Raw genomic sequence first — 25,332 nt, 5'->3', positions numbered from 1 at the left:
AGTACAAATTGGCAGGACAAATCTCCTCGATAACCATCAGCTCAGCACAGCACCTCAGGGCTGTGTGCTTAGTCCCCTGATCTGCTCTCTCTACACCCATCACTGTCGCTGGATACAATTCCAATGCCATTCACCAACAACACCACAATTGCTGGACCACCGTGGATGAATAATGGGTAATGTCGGAGTACAGGAGGGAGATCTGAAATCTGATTGAATGGTGCCAGAGCAACCACCTTGCTCTCAATGTCATCAAGACCAAGGAGCTGATTTTTGACTTTAGAAAGGGAAGGCTGACGATTACAAACCTGTCATCTTCAACTGGTTGGAGGTGGAGTGTCAATAACTATATAGTTCCTGGGTGCGCATATCTCTGAAGATCTGTCCTGGGCCAAGTACACCAATGCTTCTATTTCCTTAGAAGATTGTGGAGATTCAGTATGTGGATGAATTCACTCATAATTGTCTACAGATATACTGAAGCGAGCATATTGACCTTTTGCCTCATGGGCTCATTTAGCAACTCAAACCCCCAGAAACAAAGAAAGTTACAAAAGTGGTGGACACTGCCCGGTCCATCATGGTCACTGACCTCCTTACCACAGAAGGAATCTATAGGAATATTAAAAAAATATTTCTAAGTTCATATGATGCACTCACACTACAATACATTGTGGTATGTGTAGGGACTATGGGGAAATAATAACTAATTATTTTTATAATGAATGCATCAAATGTACAACTCAGTGAATAGGAAATTGCCACAGATTTATAAAAAAGGTATTTATTTCTCAGATAAAACAATCTAGCAAGAGCATTTATAATCATATACAAGCAGAACACACCTAATTTACAAAACAAACTGAATACCAAGTGAAGCTATATTATAATTACAATAATTAATTCTCTAAATATCGAAATATACTTCTAGTTTGGGGGGGCGTTTTTGGTGTCTTCTCAGTGCGTGGTCGCTTTGCTAATGAAGTGATCGGGGTAGCAGCAGTCTTTCGTTTTGTCTGCAAAATAAAGTGGATTCTTAATTTCTGTTGGAAATATTCTTTTTACACCATTACCAAAGCTATACACAAAAAACAATAATCTATGAATGGACACAAGACAATAAGAGCATTTTCTCTCCATATCCACAGCCAACCAAATGCAATCATATTTTAATTGTTGCAAAAAACGATGGAAGCCCCTTCTTGGAGTTAATATTCATCTATGGAAACATATTATTTCTAGGAAAATACAGCTCAATTAGACGACTCAACTTTCTAAACTAAAGAATACATGTGCTCTGTTTGGAAATTAAGCCCCTGGTATAATTCAGCAAATCTGGATTATATGCACTCTGAAATCACTCTCTCCTTCAGCTAAATGCCCAACACTAATAGCAATATTCCCGATACTGTCTTACCAAGATTCTGCAGAATTTGATGTAGTATTTGATTTTTGAATTCAACATCATCCACCCCACATTAAGGGTCAACATGTTTCTTTCAGAATGTTTATACCAACAATTTTATGTGCTTGTCTGGCTGGGACAGAACTTTTGGAATTCTCTGGGCCCAGAGTTATGGGAGGCTCAATAACTGAGGACAGAGATTGCAAGGATTTGTAGATATAAAAGGATCGAGGGATCTGGGCCAACTCAGGTAAGTGGCACCAAGGTTAAAGATTACCTTATTGGATGACAAAGCAGACATGAGATGCCAAATGGCTACTTCTGTGACAGCCTGGAATATTTCATCCAGTTCTGGCAATTTTTCCACTGTCAAGTATGCAACACCTTCTAATTCTATCTCTTCAGATTCAGATTCAGATTCAGATTCAATTTTAATTGTCATTGTCAGTGTACAGTACAGAGACAACGAAATGCATTTAGCATCTCCCTGGAAGAGCGACATAGCAAATGATTTAAATAAATAATAATAAGTGATAATAAGTGTCCGGGGGGTGGGGGGGTGATTGGCAGTCACCGAGGTACGTTGTTGAGTAGAGTGACAGCCGCCGGGAAGAAGCTGTTCCTGGACCTGCTGGTTCGGCAACGGAGAGACCTGTAGCGCCTCCCGGATGGTAGGAGGGTAAACAGTCCATGGTTGGGGTGAGAGCAGTCCTTGGCGATGCTGAGCGCCCTCCGCAGATAACGCTCTTGTGCTTATCTCTCCAGTATTTTAAACTCAGTTGCCTGAACTATATCAGCATCACGTTATTTTGTCAAAATGTTCAGAAAATATTAAGAACTTTACCTACAAAATGAGTCTCCATACATATAATCCTTGTAGTACCCAAAAGGACAAATCCTTTTGAACTTACTAGCATGCTTATTTGGTGCTCACAACATGTCTTTACAATTTCTTGTCAATATTTTTTATAAATGCTCTTTGCTTTCCTAATTTCACTCCTATATTTCCTCGACACTTACAGAATGACAGTGTTTGACATTAGCTTTCCTTCACTGACTTATCTTGCTCTCTGTGATATTGTCATCGGGCAAGCTAAGGATTTGGCAATCTCACCTTCTCCCTGTGCAGTGGTGTACTCGCCATGAATCCACTGAAACCCTTGTTAAATGGCTCCCACTGCTTTGTCATGGTAGCTTCTTCCACACCATTTTTGCTCAACAATTTATATCAAGTAAAATTAATCTTGCCATAATTTGCTCCTGTTTTGTAATTATGTAAATTGATTTTGATCACCATCAACAAAATGTCCCCCTCTGATGTTTCTTCCGAATGCCCACCTTTTCCCGAGACTAAATTCAGAAATGCCCACGCCCTATGTTTGGAAAATCTCCTGAGTGCGAGACATAGTTGCAGCTTTCCAATATCATCACTCTTTTTCAGTCTTACGTGTGGTTTTGATTCCAGTTTCTTCATGTCATTCTTTTGTGGAGATAGTGTGTGGAAGACAAAATTCCGGGAGCTGGCACGAGGAGCATTTAGATTCAAGTCTGATATTGCTGCCAGCTTCTGTAGTACCTCTCGAGGTTGGTTCAGCAGGGATCCATTCTTCCTCTATGCCACAATAAAACACAATAACTTTACATTCTCTAGCCTTTATCAGACATTTCATTCTCAAGATATGGACCAAAACATGAAATGCAAATGTTTCTACATAACTGTTATCTAAGAGATCTAACAAGCAATATGTCCTGGAATCATTGTTTGACATGACTTTAGTTAGATTATTTAACTCACCTACATATGCAACATACTATTAAGACTTCACTAAAAACACAGACACCATTTCAAAGGATTTATTTTACAGGATTTCACAAGAGCTAAACAATTTATCTAAAATCTTCCAATTTCTACTCATTTTTCCACACCTAACAGCAGTGGACCTGCCTTGTCCCAGCCACAAACCAGGAAATATTTGTCCCTTTTCTAAAGGCAAGTATCTCTCCAACTAAAATGCTGGGTATACTTCTTGGTATACTTGCTTTCAGTTGCAGTCAAAATCAGACTTCTTCACAATACACCATACTAGTGATCTCACACCATAAAATAAAAAATACTTCAATTCAATTTAATTTCCTTCTTAATACATTAGATCTAAAATGTATTAGCTACAATCATTTAGCCAATGAAGGAAAAGTTCATTACAGCCACATTTTCAATATTGCTCAATGATGATGAGAAAATAAAAGCAATTGAAATCAAATAAACACACTCTACTTAATTTATGACAGATTATTAGTTTAGGAGCACGGAATCAATATTCCAAAATATTCATACATCTAAAAAAAGTTTCATTTTTACTCACAATGACATTATTGTAAAGAAGTAACATCTTTTAAAAATAGATCAACACATGTAAAAAATAACACTGATCTGTGTGCTTCCTTCACCTCTCATTTCTGGAAATTGAGAGTCAAAACATATTTGACAAGGTTGATTACATACCCAAAAAATAGATTTGTGCGACTTGACTCCTATTGATTCCTGCGTTTTTGTTTCTGGAACCACTTCTGCAGAACTACCTGCAAACCGGATGTGACAAATATTAATTTGGCTTCTCTTAAGAATGTAATCTCATACACAAGGCAATTTCGAGCTGAAAAGAAATCTACATTTTATGACACAATAGAGTTTTATATTCACACGTACAAGTTTTAGCAGTTTCCTCACACACATTTTTGATGAAAACTTTAAATGTCATTGTTACAACTGCAATATTTAAGAGCAGAACTAAAATTGGTTTCATTTATTGCGTGGTATTGACTTTCTACAGTTCATTTGTGATTTTTCAATGTTTATACACAGGATGTGAATATTGATTTGAACAGATGTACTTACTTTTATGTAAAGTTTTGATGGTAATTTTCTTTGCCAGTTTCATGAATTGGCTTCCTTCACCAACGTCTTCCTCACTGTCTGCATCCTGGGACTGAAGGGGGGAGCAGAAAAAAATATTTTTGCTGTCAGTAAACAAAATAAGTAGTGTGCCAACAAATACCTTAAACTTCAGAAAATGCCTTTCTTCCTTCATCGCTATCTTACATGCAATAAATTGTCTACTACCTCTAAAGGCAAAATAAAAATCCTATAATATTTGAACTAAAATCTCATGCAGTATGATGTGAAGTTTATTCATCTCTATAGTTCACACCTTCACATACATTATCAGAAAAACGGACTAGCTTATTTTTTGACTAAGTGGAAGAGTGCCAGTTTTTATGTACTTCGGCTGGCGACAGCAGCATTGACTATTACCAATGACTATTCTTGGACCAGTTTGCTGGACAGGGTTTTGCAACGTCTCTGGACAGAAATCTCCAGCATGGACAACCATCAGGCTATAGCCATCCCTGTTGAACACTGCAACCTCCAAAATTCTCCAAACTACATAGACTTGGGAGCATTATTTTTGTTTTGCCACTATTATTGTTTGTTATATATATTGAACTTTTCTTGTTGTTTATAATGGTGTTTTCAGAGTACAAGGTTTACATATCTGTTTCTGCAAGTAAGAATTTCATTGCTCGGTTTAGGGACATACAACAATAAAACACGACTCTCTTGACTTGTAATCTTGTATAGTCTTTTCGTTGAGTGGATAGCACGCAAACAAAAGCTTTATATTGTACCTCGATACATCTAACAATAATAAACTAAACTAAGAGCACCCTTGAGCCAGCAGAAGCAGATCATCTATTCTTGTGATACTTCTGCAAATCTGATACATTTACAAGACAAAAGCAAATTTGCATGTTTTTGCCCCCTCCTTCCCCAACAAATATCCATGTATGCTATGTAGCAGGTCTGGCCAATTAACCAGAACTGATTCAAATATTTATATTACACAATAATGTTAACTTAATAAAATATAGTTGCTTCAGGGATGCAACGTAAAAAAAGAATCACTTACATAACTAATAGATCAAATAAAAAAAATAAAAAACTTGTATGTAGAAAAAGCACCTTCTCACGAAGCCACTGTTCGCGTTCAAACCGATCCTTCCGCCATTTTACTTCTGCCTCATCTACTTCCTCATTTGTTTCATCTTCAGAATCGTCATGCGACTGGTCAATGGGCGAGAAATCATCTGAAGCAATACATTTACAAATATTCAAAGTGGAGTTTAGATACGATCAACATTTTCTGTTCAATGATTTGCAGCTGAGCCAGACATGCATGCTGAACAGCTGCACAATACATCTGCATGCAACAACAGTTGAGATCAACAATGGATCGATAAGGAAGAAATTAAAACTAAAAGTGTTTCAAACTATATCCTGTCAAAGTCAACCAAAATCAACTTGACTTAGACAAAAGAAAATAGCATTGGATTAATGAATCAGCTCTACTGGCACACACTATTACTAGCACACAAATAAGATATATTAACATAAAATTTAAATTGTTTTTATATAGTCACTATGATTCAGTTTCCTTTTCCCCGGAGCATTTCGTTAAGGTAATCAGAGAATAACACACGAGAAATACTAACTCCTGCTGAAATGGAAAAACGCCAAATCCAAATGGCAATCCAAAAAATACTTTGAAACTCACCAATATTTTTCCAACGGAATCTTCGTGCCCGCCCTGGTCCATCGTTGTGCAAGTCTCCATCGGCCAAGTATTGTTCCTGATAAAGACGCAGCTGTCGTTTATCGTCATCCATCAAAACCTTCCTGCAAAACGTTGGTATGCGGTTGTGGAGGAAGGAAAATAGTGATCAGATGGTAGGAGACAAAAAAATCTGTCCTATCTACATCATCGTACAATCTTGCTTCAATACATAGTCTTTAGCTCTAAATGTCTATATCCACCTGACTGTTGACTTAAGGACATCAAGAGACTGCAGAGAGCAGTGGACTTTGCCACAACACTCCTGCCATCTAACATCGACATAAGGTAGCGACATCTATCATCAAGGTTCCCCACCATGCAGGCCTTACGCTCTTCTCACCATCACCAATGAACAGGAGGTACAGAAGCCTGAAGCCGTACACCATCAGGTTCTGGAACAGGAACTTTCCAACAACGATCAGGTTCTTGAACCAACCTGCACAACGATAATCCCATCTCAAAAACGAACAATATGGACAACATCTTGCACCACCATGTAGTGATATCATTTGTTCAAATCGATTTTTGAACTAATATCTTTTTTTTTTGTCGTTTTATCTATTCTATTTTATAGGATTGCGGAATTTACGGATAATGTTATCCCTCAGTTTCCTATACCCCAGGGAAAACAAACCCAGTTTATTTAATCTGTCCCCAGATGCAAGTCCTCCAATTCAGGCAATATCCTGGTGAGTCTCATCTGGGCTCTCTCTGTCTCATTTTTGTGTACTCGTTCTCACCTGGCAAACATCTAACAATGGCTTGTTTCCTTTATCATCGTTACTTTTTTGCATATCTTTCATTCATTTGTTTCATATCTTTCTACATCACCGTCTATATCTCTCATTTGCTTTTCACCTGACTCAGTCTGAAGAAGGGTCTCGACCTGAAATGTCACCTATTCCTTTCCCCGAGATGCTGTCTGACCCGCTGAGTTACTCCAGGTTTTTGTTTCTTTCCTCACACTCCTACAATGTGAAAATGAGAACTGTGCATGATACTCCAAATGTGGTCGAACTAGTGCTTCGTAAAGTTGTAACACAACGTCTCTAGAACGAAACGGCTAGGCTTGTATACTCTGGAATTTAGAAGGATGAGAGGGGATCTTATTGAAACATAAGATTATTAAGGGTTTGGACACACTAGAGGCAGGAAACATGTTCCTGATGTTGGGGGAGTCCAGAACCAGGGGCCACAGTTTAAGAATAAGGGGTCAGCCATTTAGAACGGAGATGAGGAAAAACTTTTTCACACAAAGTTGTGAGTCTGTGGAATTCTCTGCCTCCGAGGGCAGTGGAGGCTGGTTCTCTGGATGCTTGCAAGAGAGAGCTAGACAGAGCTCTTAAAGATAGCAGTCAAGGGATATGGGAAGAAGGCAGGAACAGGGTACTGATTGTGGATGATCAGCCATGATCACATTATATGGCGGTGTTGGCTCGAAGGGCCAAATGGCCCACTCCTGCACCTATTGTCCATTGTCCACTTTAGTATTTTAGCCCTGATCTAAGAAGGTAAGCATGCCATATGCCCTCTGATCATCTTCAAGAAGCTGCAGATATTTGTGTGCAATAAGAGAGTACCGATAGTCATTTAACAGCAACACAGCATGCTTCCACTCAGCAGCTAACGTTTTTATTTAATTGTTCATATCTTTCTACATCAATGTCTATATCTCACATTTGCTTCCCCCCCCCCCCCCCCGCTCCGACTCAGTTGGCTTGACTTGAAATTAGTCAATGATAATTGACGTTTAAATTCTTGGATTAAGCAAGCAGAAGTTATAAAATAACTTTTTATCCAATTAAAATGTAGCTCCCAAGTAATATTAGATAAGGCGCCAGGATTTTAAAATGAGATTGAGTGAAACATTTTCATTATTTCAACCAAATCCTTTTTGCACATTACAGATAAAATTAATAATTTTACTTGTTCAGCAAAAACTCACATGTGAATTTTGTTCACTTGTTCCTGCAGTTCCTCATCCGAGGGCAGATCTTCATCAATTTCATCTTCTTCGTACTCATCAGATTCTGCATCGTATTCCTCATCACTTGCCCCGCCGTCTCCAGAGAGTTCAGCCTCTTCTTCTACAAAGTCTCCAAGTTTCCTGTCAAATAATTTCAGTATTAGTGTAGTAGCTAATAGTCTACTGCAGATTGTTATACGACCACCAGGCAACATAAAAAAAACAACATTCCACCTTTATCAGAAATAATAAAATAATGTCAGTAGATGGAACAATGATTAGGAAGAATGCAGCGGACCACGGTTGACAGCCCCCCCCCCCCCCCCCAAAGTTTAATCAAGTAGTATATTTTAGAAATACAGAGAAGGTGTATAAAAGGTATGGTTATGATTTTGCAGGAAGGGGTAGAAAAGAACCATGGCTATACTAACAATTTATTTTTCCGTTGAATTTTCTGAGCCAACTGCTCCTCTTCGTCTTCCTCACTATCTTTATCTTTATCTTCTTCACCGCTATCGTCTTCTTCACCGCCTTCGTCTTCTTCACCGCCTTCGTCTTCTTCACCGCCTTCGTCTTCTTCACCGCCTTCGTCTTCTTCACCGCCTTCGTCTTCTTCCCCACCTTCGTCTTCACTTTTATCATCCTAAGTAGAGAAATTTGTCATAAATAATAATTCAACAATATCATTCCTTTGCTACGTGGCACACATGACATCTCTCTAAATTATCAAACTTTTGATAAGTAGAACATTAAATATTTACACACAGAATCATTGCTTCAAATTTCATACAATCTCTCACCTCACTCTCAAAAACTTCATCATCTGTTTGCAACTGAAACTGGTCGTCTTCGTTTTCATCATTTTCCCTGGATGAAGGATAGAAGGTTTACGTTTATTATGTGAAGTAGTGCAGACAATTAAAAACTTTTCACTCTAGAAACATATGTGATACTGAAGTGCAAATTATAAAATGCTCCTCATCCAGACAACATTAGGCTCCAATTAACACCATTTTGCAGATTTGAAACATTACCTGTTTATGGGAAAAGACCCTAAGGAAATTGCAAGCACCTCAGTCATAGGATCATCCGATACTGCGGTTGTTGATTTTTGTTGCTTTACAGCTGAAGTGATGGAAGACATTGAATCTGCTGCAAAGAGAAAAAAGTTACTGTAAAGCCATTGACTCTCTGCAATACTCATCTTCAATTTCCGAATCTAATTTTACAAATAACCTACCACTCGCCATACATAGGAATACACATAAAAATGTGCTTAATTAACCTAACTTTTGAGGTATACGAAATGTTGGACATGAGCATTCACCCAGCCATGTGCCATTGGATTCTACACTTTCTAACAAACAGACAGCAAAGAGTCAAGGTGGGTGAAAAACTCTCCAGCCCTTTGACTCTCAACATAGGAGCCCCCCAAGGGTGCGTTCTGTCACCCCAGCTCTTCTCACTTTACACCAACAACCTCACATCCCAATGCAGCTCAGTTAAAAATTTTAAATATGCAGACGACACAACAATAATTGGCCTTATCTCAGACAACAAAGAATCACAATACCATCTAACAGTCGATAGCGCAGTCAAATGGTGCGCAGACAACAACCTCCAGCTTAATACTTCAAAAACCTTAGAAATCATCATAGATTTCAGACGCAATCAAAACCACAAACCCCCGGTCCATGTCAACTCTCACCCCATAACCTCCACGAACTCATTTAAGTTTCTAGGCACCTATATCTCCAATAATCTAAAATGGCACATCAATGCAGACCACGTCATCAAGAAAGGTCAACAACGCCTATATTTCCTCAGACAGCTCAAAAAGTTCAGAGTCGATAAACACCTCCTGGTCCGTTTCTATCAATCAATCATTGAAAGCATCATCACCTCCTCAATCAGTCTGGTATGGTAACACCGATAGTCACTCACTACACAGAATACAACGCATTGTCTCCAAGGCCTCCAGGATCATCAACTCCCCCCTCCCCTCAATCCATTCCAGTTATCTCCAACGTACCTCAGAACGGGCAAAAAAGATCATCTCGGACCACTCCCATCCAGCAAATCACCTTTTTCAGTCTCTCCCTTCGGGGAGGCGCCTCAGGTCACTTGCTACTAAAACCACCCGCTTTAAAAACAGTTTCTTCCCCTCAGCAATAAGAACTCTCAATTCCGTCCAATAATCAGACAATAATATGACTTTTGATGTATACAGTGTCTTGTCTATGGTCTTTGTTTGTTCTTTTGCACTATGTATTGTTGGTGAGATTTGTGATTTGGTATGGATGCACTTTATTACGGTGATCTGTGTTATTAGTGGTATGTAACAAAAGCAGTGTACCATCATGTACCGAACCCAAATACCACCAACCCTGGTTGTGTGGCAATTAAAGATTCTATTCTAAATTCTATTCTATTCCACTTAACACATTTTTTTCCCCAAGAGTAGTAAACTGAGTCAAAGTACCATAGCACGAAAACAGGTGCATCATCCCACTGTGTTCGTGCCAACCATCAAGTGCCTATTTATACTAACCCCATTTTCCAGCAATTCCCCCGACCTTATCTGTTGCAACACTTCAATTGATTGTTAAATAATTCTGATGCCGTCCCCACCAGGTTCCCAGGCAGAGCAGTCCCAGATGACAACCATTCACTAAATGAAAATATTCTTCCTTACATCCCCTAAATCTCCCACCCCGAGAAAATGACCGTTCTATGTGTTTTTAATTTTCAAATTTAACACCTAACCAATTATAGACACAAAATGCTGGAGGAACTCAGCGGGACAGGAAGCATCTCTGGAGAGAAGGAATGGGTGAAATTTCGGGTCGAGTCCCTTCTTTAGCCCAAAACGTCACCCATTCCTTCTGCAGAGATGCTGCCTGTCCTGCTGAGTTCCTCCAGCATGTTGTGTCTATCTTGGGTTTAAGGCAGCATCTGCACACCTATTCAATTATATTTTGCAATAATCAACATATACCAATCTATAGTATGTACACATTACCTGTATAAGCATTTAGAATTTAGAATGCAAGTTAAAACTGCAAGAGCATACCTGGAGAAATAAATTTCCCAGAGCAAAGTCCAAGCAGCTCATCAATATTTTCTTTTTCTTTGTTATCCTTTAGTGTATCAAGGTTTTGAGGTTTGAACTCTCCTGAACAAAGACCCAGCAACTCGCCCATATTTGCATCCATTGCATTTTCATCCATACTATCCAAAATCAGTTGCCGCTTTAAGGGCTGCCACTTGGTGCTGCGATGACCCACATTCAGGAACCTAGTTCAAAAAATAAATTTCAAATTTTGTGTAATGTCTTAATAACTACCAGGAAGGTTTAAAACCCAATATTTCATACAATCAGTCTTAGAATAAAGGGGAGCCCATTTAAGACTGAGATGAGAAAAAACTTTTTCACCCAGTTGTGAATTTGTGGAATTCCCTCACTGGATGGATTTAAGATAGTTAGATAGAGCTCTATGGGCTAGTGGAATCAAGGGATATGGGGAGAAGGCAGGCACAGGTTATTGATTGGGGACGTGGCTGTTTACTACAGACATTCTCAACTTGAAATGGTATAAAATGATCAAATTCTCAAGAACTTAAAACATTATTGTTTCAGTAGCTTTTATTTACAACTCCACATCTTGATAGTATTAAAGTATACAGATGTATGCAAAATTCTAGGCTCTAAGCAAAAATAGTGTTATTAATAACAAAAACCTATTTTCCTGGCTCTGATCCTTTTAATGAATATAGCAACTTACCCATCTGCATCAAGTAGCTGACTTTGTGTTTCATCTTCAAGGGAGAACCTGGATTGAGATTCACCGGTTGAGTTTTTGGGTTCTGGAGATGCATTGTACAAGTCTTGCGAATCTTCCACTGGCATAGAAGGTTCAGATAGCTTCCCAGAACTCTGATGGCATTAAATGCATTGTTATATATTTTGTTGATTACACAGTATTTTCACTCTTACAGGTGTATTCCTTTTACCCCACCCAAAAAGTCACAGCTTTAGAGTCATGGAGTTTGGAAACAGACGTTTCGGCCCAACAATGTCCCAGCTACATTAGTACCACTTGCCTGCGCTTGGTCCATATCCCTCTAAACCTGTCCTATCCATGTACCTGTCCTCAATTCCTCCGCCTACATTGACGACTGCTTTGGTGCCACCTCCTGCACCTACACACAACTGACTGACTTCATCCACTTCACCACCAACTTCCATCCGGCACTCCAATACACCTGGACGATTCCCTACCATTCCTTGACCTCACCATCTCCATCGCAGGGGACAGATTCCTGACCGACATACATTACAAACCCACTGACTCACATGGCTATCTGGACTACACGTCTTCCCACCCTGCCCCCTGTAAAGACTCCATCCCCTACTCCCAATTCCTCCGCCTATTCCACTATCCATGTACCTGTCTATTTCTTAAACGATCGGATAGTCCCAATCTCAACTACCTCCACTGGCAGCTTGTTCCATACACCCACCACCCTTTGTGTGAAAAAGTTACCCGTCGGATTCCTATTAAATCTTTTCCCCTTCACCTTGAACGTATGTCCTCTGGTCCTCGATCCCCCTACTCTGGGCAAGATACTCTGTGCATCCACCTGATCTATTCCTCTCATGATTTTGTACACCTCTATAAGATTCCCCCTCATCCTCCTGCACTACATGGAATAGAGACCCAGCCAACTCAACCTCTCCCTATAGCTCACACCCTCAAGTCCTGGCAACATCCTCATAAATCTTTTCTGAACCCTTTCAAGCTTGACAATATCTTTCCTATAACATGGTGCCCAGAACTGAACACAATATTCTAAATGCAGTCTCATCAACGTCTTATACAACTGCAACTTGACCTCCAAACTTCTATACTCAATACCCTGACTAATGAAGGCCAAAGTGCTAAAAGCCTCTTTGACCACTTTATCTACCTGCGACTCAACCTTCAAGGAACCATGCACCTATACTCCTAGATCCCTCCCCTCTACAACACTATCCAGAGCCTACCATTTACTGTGTTGGTCCTGCTCTTGTTTGACGTCCCAAAATGCAACACCTCAAACTTTTCTGTATTAAAATCCATCAACCATTCCTCTGCCCACCTGACCAATCGATCCAGATCCAGCTGCAATCTTTCACAACCATCTTCACTGTCTGCAAAACCACTCACTTTTGTATCATCTGCAAACTTGCTAATCTTGGCATGTATGTTCTTATCCAAATCATTGAAGCAGATGACAAACAGTAACAGGCCCAGCACCGAACCCTGGGGCACACCATTAGTCACAGGTCTCCAGTCCGAGAAGCAACCTTCCACCACCACCACCCTCTGCTTCCTTTCTTTTTACTCAATAAAGACATTTCAATTTTCCGTGCCTGCTCATTAAGGTTAATCTTGGGGTGGGAGATTGCAACCTTCACGTGGTCTGCCCTGTTTCGACAAATGCAATCAACCCGGTGTGCACAATCAAATAAGATCAAATAGAACAAGTTGTCCTACAACTTTAGGCTGTGCACGCCATACGCAAGAAGAAGAAGAAGAAGGAGAAGAAGGTTAACCTTGATATACTGCCAGACATACAGAATCATTGTTAAATATTTGTAAAAAGCACAACTTTTAGTGGCAGCTTTTTAGTTAGTGTTCCCAAACAGAACCTGCTTTGCCTCAGGGCATTGAGACCAAATGTTTTGTGAAATGTAATGTATAACTTGGTGATAAGACACAAAAAGCTAGAGTAACTCAGCAGGACAGCAGCATCTCTGGAGAGAAGGAATGGGTGACGTTTCCGGTCGAGACCCTTCTTCAGATTGTTTAATGATCAGGGAAACAAGAGATATAGACGATCATGTGGAGAGATAAAGAGCAATGAATAAAAGATATGCAAAAAAGTAATGATGATACAGGCCATTGTTAGCTGTTTGTAGGGTGAAAACGAGAAGCTTGTGTGACTTGGGTGAAGGAGGGATAGAGGGAATGCCGGAGCTACCTGAAGTGAGAGAACTCAATATTCATACCACTGGGTTATAAGCTGCCCAAGTGAAATATGAGATGCTGTTGCTCCAATTTGCATTTAGTCTCACTCTGCTAATGGAGGAGACCCAGGACAGATAGGTCTTGTTAACCTGTTGACTTTTGCAATAGCTAGTATTGTAGAGCGACAAGGATTTATGGTACAGTCCTCAATCCAGGAGATCAATAAATGTAAAAACAAATCTGCCACATCAGAATTTAGCATTGTATGCTTACCTTAGATGCTGAACTAATGAAGCTTGTTTTGAACTGACTATTTGGATTAAAGAGGTTAGGTGATGGTGATCGGAATCCTCCATGCAAAGCAATTCCTAATCTGCCAGGATGTTTATTAATTGGTTGATATGAAGGAATCATTGATCCAATTAGCTCAAAGCTGCTGTTATGGCTATTGTCCTTTGTTGTGGATGCCTGGGAGGTGGAGTCATCTTCATCTGAAACATTGATGCATATATTGTCAAACAATTTTATTCAAACAATGGTTATCAATACCTTGTGCCACTTTAAATATCTGCCATATTCAGCAGTCTGCCTTCGACGAAGCTTCAAGTTACCCATGCCAAGTTTCAAAAGGCTACAAACAAAAACATTTTCACCAAAGCACATTAAGGAGGTATGTATCTTTGAAATACTTACATTAAAAAAGTAAGTACTGGTTTGCAAAATTATCAAGTCCAGATAAATCAGTTGGGCAATTAAGATATTAGGACTGACTCGGTATTTGTACAAGGAAGGAAAAGATATTCATGAGGAAAAATAAATTACAATTCTGAAAACTGTATAAAAGTAAAAGAAGGAAGGATCAGAAGTTGCTGGATGAGGTTCTCTTCGAACAACAATCTAGGTATCAAACATGGCTGCAACCTGTAGAATTGTAACAAGGCACTGCCCAGTCAATAGAAATAATGATAATAACATAATCAAATTTAATTCTGCTAGATCAGTCAGAGCCAAAGGTCCGGCTTTCTTTATATTTTGCTTTTTTGATTGATCAAGTGGAAGGCATGAAATAAGGGCAAGACATGAGAATAGAATTGTTTCTGCTTCCAGATATTGAAATAATATCTTTAAATAATCCTTGCCTGTATTGCTCTTTAGTAGTAGTGAGACACGAGAGGAAAATTCTTTACTAAGTTTACTGCTTCCTTTAGGTGGGGTTTGTTGAAGTTGCAGCCTCAATTTGTTGCCTGAAGCCTGCTCACTGAAAAAAAAAAAAAAGATTCTCAAATTGATATAATTATAGGTTATTGTTACACATATCATTTACTAATGCTATTCCAAAAACAACATGTAGAAAATTCTTCAACAGTGAATTGATTAAAAATTCCATTCCACAGGTTTGGTGCTGTAGCACCACCATGCACAACAAGCACAGTAACGGTTGAATTCTTATTTTGAATATCACAAATGTGACATTAAATTTTAAGATGTTTGCAAAGATCAGTACTTCATGCACGTCCTACCATAATCGTATCATACAGATAATATTTTTCTCCCACAAATATAAGGAGCAAAATTAAGCACCTGTCCCAAATGTATTTGCATCTCAACCTGAACCAATAATTTTCACAAGAAAGCAAAAATGGAGAAAGAGTACTTTCAACAAGTTCAAATCGAATTAAGTTCCATTTTCAAATGTTAGACGATACAGGGAGGTAAGAAAGAAAAAAGAAATTAAATTACATTAGACTTTTTTTGAATTGATTTCCAGGCAAATCTAGGGTCCATCATCAGATGAGAATGAACACTATTTTAATAGTTCATATCAAAGGATCCGTACTAAGCAAATTATGGAACAAATATCTAGAAATTACCTCGTTTTAGAAGAAGAATCTGTACCAAAATTAAAGGACTGTAAAAAATCTGACTTGACAGGTTTTGGAGTAGATTCCTTCTGGGTTTCTGGGTCTAGAAATGAAATCAAGTATTCACATAAAATTAGCAGTCTACAATCAATCTGCTGCCTGAAGAGACATTCGAGATTAGCAAATTAAAGCACCTTTTAAAAATGCACACCATTAATTTATCCATTTATCAGAATATAAAATTGCAAGTTGAAAGTGAACATAGGGAATATGCATTACTGCATGTAGATTCACAAGATAAACTGATTCTTTCTTGGACTTGACATATGTTCCTGAGAGACTGACTTTAGCTGGCTGTTCACAAGCTTTAAAAGCGGGCAGGTAAAACAAGTTGCCGTATAAAATCTCGGCAACAAATCTTGTTTTAATCACATTTTGAAAATGTCTTACTTTGAGTGTTTCCTAGTCAAAACATCAAATGTTGCACATAGACTAATTAAATATCTGTTTCACTAACATTTAGATCAGGGGTCGGCAACCTTGTTCTGCACAGGGGCCAGGACGCATGTCTGTGAGCGGATGACGGGCCACATCTATCAGGTGTACACATGCATCCCGCCCCCATCCCGGATGGCAGGGAACAAATCACGTGTTCACATAGATCCCGCCCCTTCGAGGACGCCACCCGGAGCACTGGCCCCTAGTTACGGGCGCTCACAAACATGGCGAGCCTACGGACCATTGCCTTGGCTCTGTCCTGAAGGCTGTGGCTCAAATACCCATACTCACTCGGTCCCGGCTTATTGACAACCCTGATGCCGACATTGAAGCCCAGACATAGGTGCGTGGCCGTGCCGGTGGCTTTGCGCAGGATGCGGTACAGCCAGAGCTCGGTGCTAGGCCGCACTCGGCGGCTCCGCCATTGCAGCCTCCTTGCGTCACCGTGCCTGGGCGCCTCGGCCTCAAGAGGTACCGGAGATGACGGAGGTCTGCGGGGCGGATGATTACAGGGAAAAAAAATACACCTGCGGGCCGGATGATTTCGGGTTACGGGCCAGACTCGGCCCGAGGACCGTAGGTTGCCGACCCCTGATTTAGATGTTCCATTGTTTTAAGCTACATCATGCGGAAAGCGGAAAAAAGATACAAAAAAGTATTTAATATTTTAAACAACGAAAACATGGCAGAAATAAACCCCATAAGGACTACTTGTATTCAACATATGGCTGTAAATCTGAACAGAGCTTTGGTGTATTTAAAGGAACCTGTCAAATCAAAACCACTATAAAATGTTGATTCATATAACCTATTAATAAGAATGTACAGCCTTTTTCGCTAGAGCCATTAAAATATAATAGTACTGCACTCACTTCTCCCCAATAGGTCAGTGCCAAATAATATTAGTTTTGTTTAGAGATGCATATTAACACTATCCGACACACACTAGGAGCAATTTACATTTATACCAAGCCAATTCACCTACAAACCTGTACAACTTGAATGTGGGAGGAAACCAAAGATCATGCAGTCAAAGGGAGAATGTACAAACTCCGTAGACAGCAACCGTACTTGGTTCTTGGTCCTCCAAAATATTCCAAATGGAATTTAAACTGGACATGGTGAAGGGAGGGCTTGGTATCGAACCCGGGTCTCTGGCGCTAAAAGGCAGCAACCTTGCCACTGTACCACCGTTCTGCCAGTGCCATGTCATGTTACAACATGAAGCCATAGAGAAATCAGGAAAATCTCACATTGAATTTGGATACATTTTTTTCTCTAAAGATAAAGATTCTTAAATATATAACAAGTTATGCGCCACATGTTGATCATATTCAGAAGATATAGAAAGACTGATCCAACCGGCAAAGTGCCTTTTAATTGGATTTCACCTACTATGAGCAGTATCAGTAGATTGAGTATCATCATCTGCTTCTCCTGCTGGCTCTCCTCCATCACCAAGAAGGAATTCTACAGTCTGAAACAAATATAATAATTCCAATAATGTGAGAAAATATACTTGACAAATACAAAAATCTTTCTGATAACCAATTAATATGTTCCTTCCACAATTTACTTTTAATCTATGTTCCCTATTTTTTAAATTTCAGTTAAGAAAACTGGCCCTCCTTATTCTCTTTGTACAGATCTCTCCCTTTTATACATCACATTTAAATCTCTTCCCTTCCAAAGAATTCAATTCCAAATTCTCCTCATAACCAGAACTTACATCCCTGGCAAGGTTTTCATAAATCTGTGCTGTAACTTTTTTTGTGTGTTGACCAGAAATATACACCATATTACATCTCTTCCCCAACTAGTTATATATAGTTCCAGTGTGACCTTTCACATATTTACTATGCCAGGACAAAAAAGACCAAGACATTTCTTATCTTGCTATCTTCATGAATCTGTCAATTTGATTTCTCGATTCATTTACTCTGTACAGTATCCCATCATTTATTATGGCCTGATTTCCTCTCCACGAAAGCAAACGTCAGCAGAACAAATTCTATTTGCCATTTACTTATGCACACCACTAATCTTTCTGCAGCCTAAAGTTTTCTTCCCCATCAATTTAATTACCAATTTTTATAACAGGACAAAATTTATTTAATTTGACTATTGCAATCTGGACTAAATCTTTGATATGTAGAAATGGAATCCTAATTTTGCACATTTTTTTAAAAAAATGGTAAGTAAATTCACTCTTTCATCATAGATGTATTTTGATGCCTCGATTCCCGATTCAGTTAATTCAGATTCGCATTTTTTGGTGAATTAGCAGGACAAAAGGTGAAAGAAACATATAGAATGAATGTGAATCTCGCTGCCACCCTCCTCCCTCCCTCGTCTGCACCCTGCTATGATACAGATCAGCAGAATGGTCAAAGTTGGAATGAAAAACTGAACAATGGTGCCTGTAATGTGTAAAAAACAAATTGAGATCTGCCCAGAGTTACTTTGTTCAATTGTAATAGATTGGGGAATACTTTGTACATTAAGAACAATGTCTCCCTGTGCTATTTCGCTTTCCTTTCATTATTATCAAGCTTTAAAAAAACCACATTGAATGTACCTCAGACTCGTCTTCTTCAGACTCAGTCAGCTCTTCTTCCTCATCCTCTTCATCTTCAAAACCCTGCTCGTTATCAAGTTTGTAGAGTGCTTGCCGTTTCTGGCGCTCTTCTAGCCTCCGCAATTTCATTGCTTCCTGGAGTTTGGCTTTCAAAGCTTGTAGCTTCTCCCCTGCATAATGCAACAAAAATGTAATGATGAAGGATTACTTAACTATTATAATTTAATAAAAATACATAACTCAAACATATCCTATTGCCATTTCTGTAAAATTAGTTTCTTGGCAAAATACTTGTCAAAGCTTTTAATTCAATGCCCTTGAATCAGAAACTAGATCTGGCGAAATTGCAGGACATTTAAGAATATTTTGCTTGTATTCAGGAATAAATCCACCTAGAAAAAAAATCAACCAGGCCAACATACTGTTATTGCAAGACGGGTGCAAGGTCGTTTCATGCACAATGTAACTAACCTCGAACAAATATTGTCAGCGTCTTGAGGTTAATAAATATTGCTATTGTCCTTTATTATTTATTCTGGTTCGTTGGCTTTCAATTTTCCTAACTACCTCATAACATGTAGCTAGGAAATCTTTATTTTTTAGGTTTGGCAAGGCGATTAGTAGTTTAGAGAAATGGTTGAAAACAAACAGAGTTGAATTTTAGTTTAAAAAAATGCGATCAACATTATAAGAATAAAACCACAATAACAATCAAGCAAACACGAAATGTGGTGAATGTGAGCACATTGTATACAAATGTCACAATTAATCACAAGTATTGCCAATATAGTCACATTAACCCATTCATTTTAAATGTAGTAGTGAACATCTGTGCTGATTTTATGGCCAGAGGAGGAATTAATTATGGCTCAGGGTCTACATTATTTTCCAAGATGAAAAGTAATGCTCAGACTGATCAGCAGTCCTCTGTATTATTACTTGCCTGGTTTTGTTGGCACAAAATCCTCCGCTTCTTTTTTGCCCACGGTCACGGTTACGGAATCTGTTTTGAGCTCCTCCTTCCCCTCAGCAGTGATTGCTTTTCGAATAATGTTAAGTTCAACACGCCGTTCTTGATTCTGCTTAGCAGACTTGACACCATGTTTAAGGAAACGCTCCTTTAATGCTTGAAGCTCTGAATACAAAAACAAATTTATTCAAATACTGATCAATGAATGAGTGAAGAATAGAAAGAATGCTCTTTTGAATTCATTTTCGTTCAATTAAAATTTGTTTCGTTAATTTAAAAGCAAAAGTATCATGCAAAAACATCATGCATTGAAAAGATACAACGTTTTATTGAAATTTAACGCATTTAGCAAGAAGTATGTTCAAGCCAGAGACTTAAGGTCAATAGCATAAAGAGATGGAACATATTTTGGTGTAAAGTGCATTGCCTATAGGACTGTTGAACCATTCAATAATTGGAAATTAGATAACTAATTGTACAACTATCCATATTAGTTCTGGGGTACAGCAGGGGGGTGATTCATTTGAACATAACATGAATCTTTCAGGTTATGATGGCTCAAGTACTCTCCTGCTATTGCTGTATCATTCTCTGACATTCACTAATTCAGTTATCATTCTATATAAATCACTGTGATCATAGCATTGGCAGTTGAATAAATACACTGAACAAATTCAGGTTCAAATTCTAGACAATACTGGCTAATAATTCACAAATTCTAACTTCTTAAATAATAAACCACTCTTATACATCAACCAAATATAATCTGGCACCTCGTCTTCACCCATTTCTGAAGTTAGATGATGCCTAAAAAACGGCTAGAGCTACATTTCCTAAAGAACCTTCCTTCCACACGTCAATGTTTTTTCACAATTAAGCCCATCAGAAATTCATCTCAGGAAACTCAGAAGTATCAATTTGTACCCTACCATAATTTAGACGCTCCAACTAGATGTGGAATTATGATACCTTAATTTCAACAACACAAAGTTAGATTCTCAGAATGTGCCCCCTCAAGAAAAATTAGTGTAAGATTAAAATCTCATGATTATTTACTACGTGCAACATATGAGAAATATAACCTTTGTTTACTTTGGGCTCCTCCAGGTTAACAAATGCACCTTCATCGGCACAAAGGTGAGGTTTCAATGTTAGATCCACTCCCAGCACCCGTAATTTATCCAATTTGGATTTTCTGTGCTTGTTCATTGAAGCTGCTGCCAATTGCTGCCGCTCTTCTTCTGTAACAGTTGAGACATCACCCGGAAGCTTCACAGTGGCATCAGGTTGCATTTTATCCACAGGAGGATCCCCAGGCATAATTGCAAGTTTTTCATTTGATCCAGTTTCCTCAGATAGTTTCAAAGTGAAAGAGTGATGGTCAGATTCTGTGCTAGGCACAAGAGTTACTAATTCTTTTCCTCCATCCTCTATGTCAGTGGAGAGACTCAACTGGTCCGCTATTTCTGTTTGTCCCTCATTTTTTTCAATGTGGGTTTCAGTCACAGGCCAGTTAAGGCAAGTATTTTCTTTATTATCTGAATTGTTTAAAGGCGATTCTTCTATTTCTGGAGTTGTTGTAGAAATGGAAATTGTATTATTTGGCACCATTTGATCAATTAGCCTATCATCTTGAGGGATGCCGGCTAACATTTCAATCGCTGTTGTGGAATCAGAGGTGTCCTGCTGTAAGCAAGGTTGATACTTAGATGATCTGAAAGAAGATTATGCATTGTTTAGTCACAACATAAAAATTCTAAATCCAAGTAAAAATAAGAGCAGTGGAACCAAAATGTTGAGACATTATTCAACATGTTAACTATACAAATAATTTCAACCATGTTGAGCATACCTGCAGCAGGCAGATCCATTTCAAAAGCCTACATCGCTAACAATGTAGCCCACTTTCAATATTTGAATAATGTGCTGGTTTATATCACAAGTTGAAACATCTGGATTCAAAATCAAATTACCACGATTAATTTTGGAAATGTGCTCACTTCCCATGTGCTGAAACTTATTTTAGCCTTTTAATAAGTAGTTTAATAAATAAATACAAGACCAGGATATTTAGTTATATGGTTAAAGTTTGATTTGCAGGGCATACAAAGACATCCAGGGACAAGAAAATTGCTACGGCATATACTTTTTCTCTGCTTCTCAAATAAGCAATTTTCCCTTTTCAGACTAATGTACATTTTCCACTTAAATCTCACTGCACCGATTATTAATTATTTCACTACAAATACAAGAGTTTAAATTAATGCTCGGAAGAAGTCCATGCAGACTGAGTAAGTGCAGTGCCTACAGTGGATGAACCCTTTGCAATTTCCCCTCTGGCAATTCAAACTAAAGGATATCTGAACCATGGCAATGGGAAGCATTGCTGTCTAAAACAGCTAATATTATATATTTATTACAGTGCAGATGGCGGCTATTTACTCCACTGTAACCATTGTAGTTTCCAGGAGTGTATTAAGTGCAATGTACAAAATAAGCTAAATTATTTTAGCCTTTTATACTAGGAAGTCATAAAATAGTAAAAATTACACAATGAAGCAAAGCACAAGAAGTTCCACCACACATATATACATACTAGTTATTGTCTCTCCAAAACAATACATGCTTACTTGAGCAATGACATGGCACTTCCTTGGCAGGCTGGACGTGGGCGTTTCTTGAAGAAATCATGAATGGTTTGTGGTTCTGGCAGGTGATAGGGCAAAGATAAATTTGCCTCTGGAAAAATAAGATCACAATATAACAAATATTTAGTTGCTGGTAACTTTGACGTCGGTACAAACGGGCTCTTAGACGGGTGTAATAACTGAGAATTCCCCCTCTTTTTCACACCTGCTCCCCCGCTTTGAAAGGAACCTCAATGATTGAGTAGAACCGTGAAATTAGATGATGAGTGATTTAATTGACCATATTCTCACTCACTGCTTCTTTTGGGGTTTTAAAACAAAATAACCTATTAATTACTGCATTATACAATAACCAAGATACTAGGCTAGATATGCAAATGCCAATTTATTTAAAAACACTGGTCATCTTATTGAAATCTCACCAGCTCCTTCCTTAGCATTGATTTCAATCTTAAAGCAGGGTACAAAAAAACTTAACACAATATTATAATTGTAGCTGGCATGGATTTTAATTTATTTAAGATGATTTCAGCATTACCATTAGACCAAGATCTGTCACATTCCTTTCCTAATAAAATAATCAAAAGCAAAATTTGAACAATTGCACCTCTAACTCTGTCTTTACTCCATTTTAAACCGGGTGGCGCCGTACGATGGCAGCCTCACTAAGTCTGTCTTGTCCTTTTCTTCTTTTGTTGTTTTAGTCTGTTGTTAAATGTATGTTTTAGTGTATCTTTAGTTGTAGTTTAGAGATACAGCACAGAAACAGGCTCTTCAGCCCACCGAATCCACGCCAAACCTGCAATCCCCACACAATAACGCTATCCTGCGTACATTAGGGACAATTTACAATTATACCAAGCCAATTAATCTACAAACTTGTACTTCTTTGGAAAGTGGGAGGAAACCGAAGATCTCGGAGAAAATCCACGCAAGTCACAGGAAGAAAGTGCTAACTCGCTACACATAGCACCAGTAGTCAGGTTCGAACCCGGTTCTCTGGCACTGTAAGGCAGCAACTTTACACAAACCTAAATCTACTTCAGCAATGGAACATTGCGGACCATGTCTTGCACTGCCATGTTTCTAACTGTGTTATTGCACAAACATTGCGTCTTATCTATTTCTTTACACTGAGTCTGTTACTGTGATACTGCTGCAAGCAGGGTTTTAATTGTACCTGTATCTCACCGTACTTGTGCCTATGACAGTAAACCCGACTACAGTGGCATGAATCTCCCCCACCTGTCATGAGCAGTTTCACATCATGATCAAGGTCCAGGTAGCTCAAGACCATTGGCTACTTCTCGCTGAAGAAGGGTTTTGTATTATGTGGTGGGTGGGGGAAACTTGTTAAAAAAATCTCTTTCCTAGACTTTTTCCGTATTGTATCCCCGTCCATACTGCGACCCAACATCATGAAGCTGGCGGTCCCTTTGTCAGGGATCAACTTCGGGAGTTGTCTCTGCACTGTACACTGCACAATGACAATAAAGTTTGAATCTGAATCTGAATCTGAGCTCCAACCGCGGGAGCCTGCGGGCTTAACATCATGGCGCTCGCATTTCCTTGATTAGGGATCAACTTCGGGAGTTCCAACCGTAGGAGCTTCGACCATCCCGATCACAGGAGCTTCGATCGCCCTGACTGCGGATGTTCTACTGCCCCGACCGCGGGAGAAAACGGCGCCAGATAATACATTGTAACATATTGATGTTAATTTTTATGCAGTTGTGTGTCTAGTTGCTTTTTTGGTATGACTGTATAGCAAATCAAATTCCTTGTACGTTTTTACATACTTGGCTAAGCCGAAGAGGCCTGTTTCCACACTACATCTCTAAACGAAGGAAAAGCATGAAGCATTAACGTCTGGACACAACAGTTTATATAACTTCACTTATCATCATGTTATGCAATCCCACATAAAACACAATGGAACCGGTCATTAAACCAACAATACCTAATAGCTTGGGGATATAAAAGTGACAGTATATTCTTAAAACTCACCTCGCAACAGTCGTTGAGTTTCACTATGAATCTGGCGCATTGCCTCCTTACTCATTTTGGCTGCCTTCCTCTCTGTACGCACCTTTTAATTATAAGAATCAATAAAAGCTGATTTATCCAAGGCGAAATAATCAAATTAATAATCAGAATCAAAATGAAACTAACATTATTCTACAGGGACTGGATAACAGGTGGTCCTTTGAGATGCCTCCAATGATCCCATAGTCAAGACCATTTTATAATAATTGATCACATGGTAGATGTTAGCATTAATACTTGTGGCTCTGTGTCCGGGAAAGTGGCACGCATGTGAAATTGAGATATCTCAATGAACAGAGCAGCAGAACTGTATGTTGGTTGAGGCAAAGAATTACTCTAATTCAAGACCGGGAAATTCACTTGGACTTTTGCCTCAGCTGCCCATTCTTTCTGTAAAAGGCACGCTCATATGAAGGTGCCATGCAAAATCTTTCTGGTGGACAGATGTAACAAAATGCATATGTATGTGGCAGATGATGGCCCAGATTTAATACATATTGTCAGCTCAGTGTTAAACAGACGCTGTGCATATTTTTCCCAATACAGGTGCACAACCTTTTATCCGAAATTCCAAATAACGAAAAGCTCCGAATAGCGGACATTTTTTCGGTCCTTGAAGAAAGGTCCTTGAAGACGTTCACCAAGGGCGGCCCGCAGAGGTGACAGCGGAAC

The 25,332-nt window shown here is 38.9% G+C and overlaps 1 protein-coding gene across 2 annotated transcripts in view; it reads right to left on the bottom strand.

Annotated features, from left to right (window-relative positions):
- Nucleotides 1-768: 768 nt before the first annotated feature.
- Nucleotides 769-25,332, bottom strand: part of clspn (claspin) — a 39,770-nt gene continuing 15,206 nt past the window's right edge. The window contains exons 6-27 of one of the 2 annotated variants that reach the window (XM_033045206.1): nt 24,622-24,703; nt 22,597-22,705; nt 21,049-21,680; nt 19,940-20,131; nt 18,997-19,166; nt 17,814-17,895; nt 15,930-16,023; nt 15,198-15,316; nt 14,332-14,549; nt 11,830-11,981; nt 11,118-11,341; nt 9,079-9,196; nt 8,845-8,911; nt 8,639-8,687; nt 8,476-8,542; nt 8,024-8,185; nt 6,019-6,140; nt 5,427-5,551; nt 4,302-4,392; nt 3,909-3,985; nt 2,853-3,017; nt 769-1,016 (exon numbers count right to left, since the gene is read on the bottom strand). In XM_033045206.1, coding sequence (XP_032901097.1) covers nt 900-1,016; nt 2,853-3,017; nt 3,909-3,985; nt 4,302-4,392; nt 5,427-5,551; nt 6,019-6,140; nt 8,024-8,185; nt 8,476-8,542; nt 8,639-8,687; nt 8,845-8,911; nt 9,079-9,196; nt 11,118-11,341; nt 11,830-11,981; nt 14,332-14,549; nt 15,198-15,316; nt 15,930-16,023; nt 17,814-17,895; nt 18,997-19,166; nt 19,940-20,131; nt 21,049-21,680; nt 22,597-22,705; nt 24,622-24,703 — 3,234 coding nt within the window. In that variant the 3' untranslated portion in view covers nt 769-899. The remainder of the gene's footprint in view (nt 1,017-2,852; nt 3,018-3,908; nt 3,986-4,301; nt 4,393-5,426; nt 5,552-6,018; nt 6,141-8,023; nt 8,186-8,475; nt 8,543-8,638; nt 8,688-8,844; nt 8,912-9,078; nt 9,197-11,117; nt 11,342-11,829; nt 11,982-14,331; nt 14,550-15,197; nt 15,317-15,929; nt 16,024-17,813; nt 17,896-18,996; nt 19,167-19,939; nt 20,132-21,048; nt 21,681-22,596; nt 22,706-24,621; nt 24,704-25,332) is intronic. The other variant, XM_033045207.1, reaches the window with a different exon arrangement.

Source organism: Amblyraja radiata, chromosome 27 (genome assembly GCF_010909765.2).
Source record: "Amblyraja radiata isolate CabotCenter1 chromosome 27, sAmbRad1.1.pri, whole genome shotgun sequence".
Classification (NCBI taxonomy): Eukaryota; Metazoa; Chordata; class Chondrichthyes; order Rajiformes; family Rajidae; genus Amblyraja; species Amblyraja radiata.
Note: the sequence above shows the minus strand (reverse complement) of the source record. Positions and strands in the feature narration are given on the sequence as shown.